The sequence below is a fragment of the Schistocerca nitens genome, chromosome 8, assembly GCF_023898315.1.
Source record: "Schistocerca nitens isolate TAMUIC-IGC-003100 chromosome 8, iqSchNite1.1, whole genome shotgun sequence".
In the NCBI taxonomy this organism is placed as follows: domain Eukaryota; kingdom Metazoa; phylum Arthropoda; class Insecta; order Orthoptera; family Acrididae; genus Schistocerca; species Schistocerca nitens.
In genome coordinates, this window is record NC_064621.1 from 232,273,678 (window position 1) to 232,286,442 (window position 12,765).

The following is a 12,765-nucleotide window of genomic DNA, read 5'->3' on the forward strand; positions in this document are numbered from 1 at the left end:
CTCTGCCGATAGTTTCCACAAACAAAGTCCTTCCTGTGATGCAGCTCTAATCTCCCCGTTGTCAAAACTTTCGTCAGCAGCCTCTAATAACATGGCCATTTCCGGAGCATTCTACGATTAATACTAAAAACTTTCTCAGCAAGTGTAGCAGAGCAGCAGAGAGAGAGAGAGAGAGAAAGAGAGAGAGAGAGGGGGGGGGGGGAGGCAATACCTGTGGAAACCAAACAGTTATTTGTAAACATAAATCCTGTCTATAATATCTCATAAACCGTTAAGCATTCAGGCTTCAAAGACATTCCTCAACCGTCAGGGAAATGCTTTCTGCTAACTGACCCATGCTGCCCTAATATACAAGAACAAAATTTCCGCCTGCTGACCACCCCTTCCTAAATGTTCCGCACCTGATTCGTAACGACTGACGAAATTGAATTGCAGCATACGTGTTTTCATATCGTTGAAGTATCGCGAAAATCCTGTACAGCATTATGTCATAGGCTATATTTCCCCTAAGTATTGTCTCACCTTGTGAAAAAAATCTGTCATTGTCTGTTACATTCCACAACGAAAAAGGCTGATTACCACTCTGACTTGCGAATCATATTTGTGGCTGCTGCCACTCTCTGTTGTGGCGTGGAGCCACCACCTACTACGCCGCACCACCAGGCAGCGGCCCCAAACTATTCCACTAAGTTAAAGTCCAAAGTGTATGCTGTGTAATAGGAACACTCGCATCTTTATTTAAACAAACCTTGCTGGAACACAGCTCCCTATCCTATGATTGCGAAGTTCACGATTACCATACAGGTCGAGAAATCTACCAGCACCCTGTCCATGGTATCACCACCAAGAGAAAAGTTAGGATAGGGACAACTGTGTCTCAAACATCACTCTGGGGCAGCACCTCTTCCGGTAAATTCACAACCTGTGAACTATCCGAAAACAGTCACGGTAATGTCACGGCTGCGCGCTACCTTAGACAGCAAGCAGGGCCATGCGTACTGCTGCCCTCGCCACGTCACCGGTGTTGGAGAACGCTTCTTATCGCCAAGATACTGTGTTCGCTACTGTATTATGATTGTAAAAAAAAAGAAGTGAGTGGAATGGACGAGAGTAACATAAACCTCACCACAGAACCACACACACACACCTCCGTGCCACCACACTCTAAATTAAAGTTCAAACTGGACTCTCAAGCACCAGGAGGGTAAGAATCTACTGGACACACCCAAACTTATTCCCGTGCCTTGGTTAACTGAACGGGGCTGGCTGTGGCGTCAGCTGCCAGTCCCAGCTCCGGGGCCGTACAGCATGCTGGCCTGGTACTGGGAGTGTCAGCGCTGGTGCGCATTGCACTGTTAAACCATGTGTTTCAAAAGACAATGGAACTCGTGGCACAGTCCTACGGCAGAGAAAACTGTGAAAGGAAACAAAGTCATCTATCTAATCACCACAATGCACCGTCCTACCTGGGAAGGAACGAAAATTTTGGTAATAATAATCACAAAACATACCTCACTGTCCAGGGAAACCTTCGAATACTGCACTCTGCCACTGTGCGTGCTTTCATGAAATGGAATGGGACCACTGTACATCGTGCGATTAGTCGTTGGCGCTGTCTGCTTTCGAATGGGTGAGTTGTAGTGGACGACAGGTCAAGGGCAAACACCTGCTGGGTGGTGAATTAGAGAGACAGAAAGAAAGAGAGAGAAAGACTTGTCTCACTCTGACAGACAAGTGTGACGTCACAGATCATACCACCTTACAGTAGAAGAAGGGATGATTCTAACTTCTGGTCAAAGTTTGAATGACATTGACTCCTCAAAATACTCGTTGGGAAATTCCAGTCAACTGTCCTTTTGTGGCCGTCCATTCAAAATTAGGCAATCTGATTGGCTATCAATGGAAAGTTGTGAGTGTATATAACCCCCAACCACCTCCCTCATCCTCACTCTACCCCTATCCGCTGAGGTGGCTGCAGCTATTTGTCTGCTTTCTCCGTCTGTGTGCATGTGTGTGTCTTTAAAAACGAAATGTAGCAGCAGTAACGCCAACGTTAGACACAAGCGCCGTAGAATTTTAGAAGATGGACCACTACGTAAGAAGAAAACTAAATGAAATGAGCGTATGGCATCGTTGGCCGGGAGGCCCCATCCGGGGAAGTTCAGCCGCCAAGTGCAAGTCATATTTCAGTCGACGCCACATTGGGCGACTTACGCGCCGGTGCTGAGGACGAGATAATGATAAGGACGACGCAACACCCTGTCCCCGAGCGGAGAAAATCTCTAACCCGGTCGGGAATCGAACCCGGGCCGACTTGCATGGGAAGTACGCATGTTACCACCGAGCTAACCACGCTGGCACCACGTAAGAAAATTTTTCCGTAGATCTGTGGTTATGGTTTGGAATTTAGAAAAATTTGATATGTTAATTTCTGTGGATTTCTCGTCAGTAACTCCGTTCCTTTTCAATCATTACACTGTATCTCCAGGATTTTATTCTGGAGTGTGAGGAAAGACAGTATAAGGAGGCTGGACCGTGGCAGACTCTTCCACCTCTTCCTGTTGAGGTCCAACCTCCTGCGCAAAACCAATAGTCAGGCCTTTTAAACACAATTTTCTTTCTGTAATTGTTCCCATAGTAGTAACAGTAGCAGCAGCGGTGATTTGACGTTTAAAAATTTATTTCATACTTGCTCTTGTTACAGCTTACGTGTTAGGAATTCAGGCTGAGCTGGAGGTAATGCTGGAGGCTGTAAAAAACTCAGCAGCAACAGTTGCGTAAGTACAGAAAAAATTATATCTCTGAAGTATCTGTGTAATGTTTCTGTATGTGTGTATAATTCAACTTAAAAAAAATTATGCTTCGGGTTGTTACAGCTACCAATCTAGAGGCACTTGACCTTATGGACAGGCGGCTGGAGACTGTGCGCCAGCAACAACAGATGCTGGGACAGCCTCAAGCAGATAATGAGATGTCGGAGCAGCCTCGTAAGTAGAAATAAAAAAAAATCTGTAGTGTTAAAATATATTTCGTTCGTGTAGTATAAGATAGAGGGTATCTTTCTCTACAGCCCCCTGTTTCGGCAAAGCTGGCCAACGGCTGCAGGGTTCCTCGGACTCTGAGATGTCGAGATTAGCCGAGAACCGGGATCAATCTGGGTTCCAGCTCTCTCCCTACCTGAATGGACCCGTACGATGCCTGAGGATTTGAGGGAGATGATCGGCTCCTAGCCACAGAACAATGACATCAGTGGCGCTGCTGACTCAGATAAATTACAGTATTCACACATTTTCTATATCGCCTTGTCGTATCAGTGTTTTTTTTTTTAAATTAATGTCTTTTTCTTCCTCCCTCTACAGCTAACGCGTTTATATGTTTAATTCACGTACTTTTTCATTCAACAACTAGTCAACCAGCAGTATCTGGCGTCGCGTTACCTCTGCACTTGACCCCTGTGCAGGTGTCACGTGAATAACTTGCTGGACCCGTCACGGACTGGCCTGCACGCTGCCGGTCAGAGAAACAACGGCATCGCATCCCGCAGGCTACCACCTACGCAGCCTGACTGTTTTATCACTGGCGTACAATGCCACAGACACCACCATTGCCTTCCTTTACTTCTGGTGGTAGTAACGCTGATAGTGATATGGATATGACCAGCCTCCTGCCCCGTCTGATTACAGGACACCACATTACAAACGTCATGCCAGAACTAGACTACACAGCGATCGAGGACGTGTTTGAAGATCTAGAATCGGGCAGGGTGATACAAGCATGTTGCATGCTTCCTGTTAGCGTGCCGCCCTGTCATGCAGAGAGAGCTCATCAAACTCGTAAATGATCCGCGATATCCTCAATGAAAGGCAGCGCTATACTACGCTACGAACTATCGCATCCTCGCGAAGAGGAAGGCGCGCTCGAAGAGAGAAATATTTTATATCTTTGAGGGGAAAACGGTGTGATACTGCAGAGCAACTCGATCATTGAGTGGTTCCATAACCTCACCTGAGGTGATACTAGGACCAAGCTTTCAGAGATGGCCAGTAGAGAATATGATAAAGCACTCAGCTATGTTCTACAAGTCAACATTCATATCTCCAAGACCCAATAAATGGAGGGTCCAACAATATCACGCTACCGAAAGAAGCAGCTGACAAGAAGACGTGCATTAATGTCAAGAATAAAACAGACAATGCCTGTTTCGCAAGGTCAATCCTGGCTTCAGAAAGATATTATGATCAAAATCCGCAGCATCCTAAATAATACAATGCAGGTGATAATATTCGTGGGTATTACAACTTCGATGGTATTGATTTCCCCATCAAACTTCAAGACATACCCAAATCCTAGAGGCAGAATGAAGGATTTCGGTTAAAATTTTTGGTCTGCAGAAGGACAAGCCAAATGATGATGACGATGACAGCAGTGTGGTCACACACAAAGTCGTCAGACCCCTATATTTATCTGATTTTACAAGTCTACCCAAGTCGCATGGTAACATGATGCCTATTTCAGATGTGAATAAAAATCAACACTACGTTTGGGTCGAGGATACGTCGCGGCCCCTTTCCTGCAAACAGAATAAACACAAGAACAGAAAGCACATTTGCTACAGGTACCCCAAGTACTTTTCTTCAAGCGACTCATTAGTAGAACATACTATTGATTGCTCTTCGATGGTTGCGATACGTGTTGAAATACCGACAGAGGAAAACAAATTCTTAAAGTTTAAGAACCACCACTACCAGGAGCGATTTCCCTCTATAGTGTGTGCTCACTTCGATGACTTTGAGTGCCTCCTCGGACTTGAGACTCGATGTGAAGGTGATTCTACAGCCTCACATACGACCTTCACTGAGAAATACATACCGTATGCGATGGCATACCGGGTGGTATGCAACTTTGATTACAGTCTCAGTCGCCACAGACCATATGTCGGGGATAATCCTGCGATTTGGTTGCTCACTGAGCTCGAGAAACTTTCATGAGTGGTTGATAAACTATGCAGTACCAACATTCCCTTGACCGAATCGCAGAACAATGTTGACCTATACAACAACACGGTTGACTGTCGTATTTGTGAGTTGCCGTTTGATTGGAAAGCGGAAATTCCTCGTAACGACCACTGCCATATTACGGGGAAATTTCGCGGTGCAGCCTATAATGCATGCAACCTCAAGTATCAATTACCGCAATGCTTATCCGTTTTCTTCCATAATTTGAGCGGGTGTGATGCTCAGTTCCTTGCTGAGCACTTGGCTAAATTCAGCATTAAGAATGATTAGGTCGGTGTCCTGTCTGAGAACGTTGAGAAATATATTTCACTCTCCAAATAAATGACTCCTAGAATTATGCTCCGCTTCCTCCATTCGCCAACTTTCATGCATGCACCACTCCAGAAACCTGTTGAAATTCTGCTCCTGAAGACTACGCATTTCACTTGACCTGCATTTCCCGACGAAGGAAAGTTCCAACATGTAACTAGGAATGGAATTTTCCGCTACGGGACATATCTGTATTCTCCAATACTCTCATGGGTGACGCCAAAATGTAAGCGTTCTGCGAAGGTCTGGCACGAATTTGATATTCCAACTTACGCAAAACTGTACATGTACATGAACTTACGTTTGCTTGCGGATTTGTCGGGAAATTTTTGACTGTATGTATGACAACATATAAACTCGACCCTAGCTTTTATTACACAGCACCGAGGCTGTCTTGCGATGCAGTGCTCAAAAAAACGAACAAAATGATGGAGCTTTTGACCATTGTGGACATGCTTCTTTTCCTTGAGCGAGGGATCTGTGAGGGACTCTGTCAATGTGCCCATAGGCACGCCTGGGCAAATAACCCGCAGATGGGTGAGGTGTTCAACGTACCTGATGAGTCTAGGGGTCATCAGTCCATTTTTCATCAAGCAAACAGGTCTCGGGTTAAAACCGTTCCCAAAAGGAGTCGGGGAAAGTTGACTGGTTGGTTTGGGAGTAAAGGGGCCAAACCACAGGGTGATCAGTCCCATTTTCCTCATGCTAACAAATCTCGGGTTAAGGACAACGGAGTCGGGGAAAGTAGAACGGCGTAAAACTAACTGGGAACCAGACTGAAAGAGAAAATGAAAGAATCCAATCGAAACGAGAAGGTCTGATGAGCGTAGTTATATCGTATATCGGCAATAATCACTGCCGATCCATGGGTTTCATTTGTGCCCAAAGAAAATCTTAAAGGAGTAGGTGAAATATCTATGAAAGGTTGCACATGCAGATTTGGCGCTATGTGTAGGACGACTAGTTCTGCAAGGCACAGGTTCCATCCCGAAGCTGATAACAGTGCTGGAGGACATGGAGAGGTATGTTCTTCATTACCGTAGCAGTGTCTTCGATTGGGGGTGGATTTGATTGGAACTAGGCGCGCTATCTCTTTCAATCAGAAAATCTTGTTGAAGGAATAAATTGATCTGAACATGAGAGAGAGGCCTCTCTCGACGTGTGACTGAAAAAGATTTTTTAAATTAATAAATATTTTCGGTGAAACTATGGAGAATTTAAGAAACCACCATGATATTGTTAATATAGGTGGGTGTTATGGTGTAATGTAATGCATTACCAGACCAAATTTCTAATGGGCCACCATTGTCGAAAAGAATTTGGTCGCTGTGCAGATGGTGAAGACGGCAGCAGAGTTCGCAAATCTTCCGTATGTGCCAATGTGTGTACTAGATCTACACAGAGTCAACATGTACCGCTTTCATTACTTGTTTGCAAAAAGTCATTTCGATTGTTCAAAGCTACTTTATATGTATACAAATAGTTTCACCTTCTCGGTGAAGAGTTGCAATCCGGGTGAAGTGATTAGGTACCATGGCGACGAATTCGACATGTCATCGTGCATAGCCGATAATGTCCCACAGAACTAGAATATTATTGGCCTAATGAAAGACAGGGCGAATGTTCTGCCGATGGTCGATTTCGAATGATCCAAGATGTATGTATATCTCACCCAGAGATATACTAAGGGTGCGCATCAAGTTGTATCAAAGGCCCTCATGACTGAAGATCACTTGTGGTGACTCTATGGTGTTGCCTATGGTGCTTCACCTCAGCCATAGAACATGGTGTGGCAAACTAGTATTCAATCACGAGGGCATGAGAGGTATCTGTGCTGCTGGGACGTAATATGTGCCACAGTCTAAAATTCACCTGTAGCCTTGTGACGATAAGTGGGTCATTTGTAAGGACAGGGTTGAAACCTGCCAATACTCGCACCATTCACTTCATGATGTGGGTGGATGGAACAACAGGGAGTGCATCAGGTTGTAAGAGGAATGAATGTTTGTGGAATAATTTGACCCATTTATCATAGTGTGCAATTAGTAGTAGACTGTGCACCGTATGTGCTACAGTGTAAACAGTTTTTTTTTTCATGCATACTGCACTGAGTTAATATTTGTTTTTTCATGCACACCATGTGTATTACACTTTTGCTGCACTGCATGTGTGCCTTGTATATAATTGTTGTGTGCCTATATAGAAAAAAACGATAGAACGAAAAAAATATTAAAAGTCCGAATGGTTCAAAAATGGTTCAAATGACTCTGAACACTATTGGACTTAGTATCTGAGGTCATCAGTCCCCTAGAGCTTAGAACTACTTAAACCTAACTAAGGACATCACACACATCCATGCCCGAGGCAGGATTCGAACCCGCGACCGTAGCAGTCGCGCGGTTCCGGACTGAAGCGCCTAAAACCGCTCGGCTACCGCGGCCGGCAAAAGTCTGAATGAAAAAATTAACTGCAACATATTTCATTTTCGTAAATTGTCTGACAGAACACCATATAAAAATGTGTGCCAGGTACATGTGTAAATAGTCTAATTTTAAGTTTTGCCTGCTATCAACCATCCTAGTCCGATCAGCTTTTCAATATTAATTATCCCAATCCAACGAAACATGTAGATGTTTCGGGTGCTTCCAGTGCTGCTACTGTAATACGAGAGTCGTTCCCAAAGTAAATTCTGTTTCTATTTCTATCCACTGCAGCACTACGATCGCAGTTACGAGCATGCGCGGCCATTACTCTGACTCAAGGAGGAGACGTGTACGCCATTTTCAGATCGCTGCTGTCGACGTGTGCTTTGTAGTGCTTCTCTATAATGTCAGCCGTAATTGGAAATGCCACCGAGTGTGAAATCACATCTGTGATTCGTTTTCTAAATGTAAAGATATTTAAACCAGAGGAAATTCATTGGCAAATCTGTTAGGTTTACGGACAAAATGCTATGTATTGATTCAGTGGTTAGAAGATGGGTGAGATTGTTCAGTGAAGGACGTGATCAAGTGCACGATGAAGAAAGTAGTGGACGCCCGTCTGTGGTTACTGATGCAACGGTTCACACTGGGACGGCTTTGATCATCCTCTGTACAGCCCGGACCTCGCTCCTAGCGACTTTCATTTCTTACACATAAAATCTGTCCTTAGTGGTCAAAACTTCAACAATGATGACGAGCTGAAAGAACATGTTACCACATGGTGGCAACATTCTATGAAGAAGGCTTACAAAAACTTGTGGTACACTATGATAAGTGCCTACAAAATTTAGGAAGCTATGTAGAAAACTGGTTTAACGGTTGCAGATTTTGGTACAATAAATATTTTTTCTGTATCTGTACACGTTTGTTTTATATAACAGTTCATTGTCAAAAATTGTCATGTTTCTAAAAATTGCTTGGACTGCAGGCTATAGCTATTATTAGCATCTGTACGAGTTAGAGAAAAAAGTAGCTCTGCTTGACTGTCCCATCACATTGTAAAAATGAAAGTATCTGTTTTCTAAGAGCACCAAATTGTAACTATTATGCAAAGTATCAAAAATGTATCTGTTTCCTAATACTGCACTACAATGTATCACATGAAAGAAATTTTATCTGTGAATTGTATGTCACGAAACATTGTGTAAAGGGAACCAAATAGTATCACAGAACACTGACATGCATCTGTGTGTGTGTCTAAAAGAACCAAATTGTATCTCAAGAAATAAATTCTATATAAGGAATCAAATTCTGTTTGTAAGAATTGAATAAATGAAAGAAATTCGCTACCATACGTCTTTATTGCTGTTGTTTACAGAAAACATAGCTTATCTGTTTACATAAAGGATGTATAGGAGACAAGTATTATTAGTTTTCAACATGAGTCCTATCAAGGAGATGAAGCGATGAAGTTTAATATGGAGAATAACGATGTATAAGTAATGATTGCTTATGACTATGCCTACCGTGATGCACGTGTTTTGTTTTGGGAGCAGATGGAACATGACCACTCCTCCTTCTGAAGACATATAACAAACATCAAATATTATATATATATATATATATATATATATATATATATATATATATATATATATAAAAATTACATACACTCCTGGAAATTGAAATAAGAACACCGTGAATTCATTGTCCCAGGAAGGGGAAACTTTATTGACACATTCCTGGGGTCAGATACATCACATGATCACACTGACAGAACCACAGGCACATAGACACAGGCAACAGAGCATGCACAATGTCGGCACTAGTACAGTGTATATCCACCTTTCGCAGCAATGCAGGCTGCTATTCTCCCATGGAGACGATCGTAGAGATGCTGGATGTAGTCCTGTGGAACGGCTTGCCATGCCATTTCCACCTGGCGCCTCAGTTGGACCAGCGTTCGTGCTGGACGTGCAGACCGCGTGAGACGACGCTTCATCCAGTCCCAAACATGCTCAATGGGGGACAGATCCCAGGTCGACGAGCACGTGCACCTTCCGCCGACCACTGGCGACAACATCGATCTGCTGTGGAGACCTCACGCCCCACGTGTTGAGCAATTCGGCGGTACGTCCACCCGGCCTCCCGCATGCCCACTATACGCCCTCGCTCAAAGTCCGTCAACTGCACATACCTACATGGAGACGATCGTAGAGATGCTGGATGTAGTCCTGTGGAACGGCTTGCCATGCCATTTCCACCTGGCGCCTCAGTTGGACCAGCGTTCGTGCTGGACATGCAGACCGCGTGAGACGACGCTTCATCCAGTCCCAAACATGCTCAATGGGGGACAGATCCGGAGATCTTGCTGGCCAGGGTAGTTGACTTACACCTTCTAGAGCACGTTGGGTGGCACGGGATACATGCGGACGTGCATTGTCCTGTTGGAACAGCAAGTTCCCTTGCCGGTCTATGAATGGTAGAACGATGGGTTCGATGACGGTTTGGATGTACCGTGCACTATTCAGTGTCCCCTCGACGATCACCAGTGGTGTACGGCCAGTGTAGGAGATCGCTCCCCACACCATGATGCCGGGTGTTGGCCCTGTGTGCCTCGGTCGTATGCAGTGCTGATTGTGGCGCTCACCTGCACGGTGCCAAACACGCATACGACCATCATTGGCACCAAGGCAGAAGCGACTCTCATCGCTGAAGACGACACGTCTCCATTCGTCCCTCCATTCACGCCTGTCGCGACACCACTGGAGGCGGGCTGCACGATGTTGGGGCGTGAGCGGAAGACGGCCTACCGGTGTGCGGGACCGTAGCCCAGCTTCATGGAGACGGTTGCGAATGGTCCTCGCCGATACCCCAGGAGCAACAGTGTCCCTAATTTGCTGGGAAGTGGCGGTGCGGTCCCCTACGGCACTGCGTAGGATCCTACGGTCTTGGCGTGCATCTGTGCGTCGCTGCGGTCCGGTCCCAGGTCGACGGGCACGTGCACCTTCCGCCGACCACTGGCGACAACATCGATGTACTGTGGAGACCTCACGCCCCACGTGTTGAGCAATTCGGCGGTACGTCCACCCGGCCTCCCGCATGTCCACTATACGCCCTCGCTCAAAGTCCGTCAACTGCACATACGGTTCACGTCCACGCTGTCGCGGCATGCTACCAGTGTTAAAGACTGCGATGGAGCTCCGTATGCCACGACAAACTGGCTGACACTGACGGCGGCGGTGCACAAATGCAGCGCAGCTAGCGCCATTCGACGACCAACACCGCGGTTCCTGGTGTGTCCGCTGTGCCGTGCGTGTGATCATTGCTTGTACCGCCCTCTCGCAGTGTCCGGAGCAAGTATGGTGGATCTGACACACCGGTGTCAATGTGTTCTTTTTTCCATTTCCAGGAGTGTAGTTACTGCTGTGCGGCTAATAGCTCCGTGTGACAGCATCATGCGAATTACTGTCCGTCAGTAGCTCGCACCCAAGTCACCACAAATTACTCAGTTTTTACTCGCCTCTTGCCTTACAGCACCACACCGCAAGCAGCAGCTCGCATGAGACTCTGACGTCAAGCTGCACGTTGTTGTGAAATGACAATGTGACCGGGAGCCCGTCGGGTGCATTATTCGTTGCTGGATATTTTTCTGTGTTTTTTTTTTTGGTGTTTGTGTGTGTGTTTCTAAGAGCTGTTAAAATAAAAATAAACGACGGGTAGATGGACATCCGAACCAAATATAAAGTTTGTGGAATTATACAAGGACCAGACCAACCTATAGACTTGTTTGAATCCCCATTATATGAACAGAGATTTGCGTAAAGTTTTGCTTGAACACATTCGCGTGGAACAGGGCTTACAAGATACGGATGAACTAACAATATCAAAAATTTACGTTCTACATATAACCAGGAGTTACTGAAAGTTGACGAAAGTAAACCAAATGGATAAACCGTCCATGAAATGGTTTGATGCTATGGATTCCATGATGAAAATAACAAAAATAAAAGAAAAACATACAACAAGTAATTTGGTAAGTATGTTATTATTATATAGTATTTTATTTATGGTGTCTTTTATACTTTTATTTGCAATCACACAATCATATTTATAATATTTATAATCACTGGTGCTAGCATTTTAGTTTGTCAAGTAACTGCTCCCTCGCCATTGAAGTAATTTTTATATTTATCTCGCCTATTTCGTCCTATTGCTTAGGACCTACTACTGATCCGCGAGGGATGCATGCTTCGTTATTCATGAGTTTCTGACCTCCACTGCCCCAAATAGATCTGAAACTTCATTATGTTTTCATAATCTGTCGATCCTGGTGGTATATAATGGAGTGCGTAACGCACATGCACGTAAGACGATCTTCATCGCAGTGTCCTCTTTAACTTGAATTGGTTTCGCAAAAACACGAAACCGAGGTGCTACAATGCTAAACCCATTCTCAACAGTTCTTCTTGTTCTGCTCAATCTATAATTACAGATCTCTTCTCATATACTTTGTGTACGTCTATAGGGCTTTCGTAAGCACGGCTTTAAAGGGAAAGTATCATCACCAACTAGAACACCATTTCCAGGCAACAAAAACTTGTTTTCTAGGTAAGGATATAACTAGTAGTATTGGAATTCCCCACCATCTGCTTTAAGACCATTTGAGCCTGTATCTGCATATCTAAAACATAATGTCCGCAGCTCGTGGTCGTGCGGTAGCGTTCTCGCTTCCCGCGACCAGGTTCCCGGGTTCGATTCCCGGCGGGGTCAGGGATTTTCTCTGCCTCGTGATGACTGGGTGTTGTGTGATGTCCTTAGGTTAATTAGGTTTAAGTAGTTCTAAGTTCTAGGGGACTGATGACCTTAGATGTTAAGTCCCATAGTGCTCAGAGCCATCTGAACCATCTTAAACATAATCGTGATCCACGATGGCCATAAGCACTATTTGCTGCTGATTAATTATAGTAATCACTACCGCAATTTGTTGGTGCTTGAACTGTTATCTGTTTCCCATC

General features: G+C 44.8%; 1 protein-coding gene across 1 annotated transcript in view; it reads left to right on the top strand.

Moving 5' to 3' along the window:
* LOC126199495 (piggyBac transposable element-derived protein 2-like) overlaps positions 1-11,313 on the top strand; it is a 156,928-nt gene extending 145,615 nt beyond the window's left edge. Inside the window, exons 2-3 of the mRNA XM_049936417.1 lie at positions 2,877-2,987; positions 11,285-11,313. Of these exons, the coding sequence (XP_049792374.1) occupies positions 2,877-2,987; positions 11,285-11,313 (140 nt within the window). The remainder of the gene's footprint in view (positions 1-2,876; positions 2,988-11,284) is intronic.
* The last annotated feature ends 1,452 nt before the right edge of the window (positions 11,314-12,765 follow it).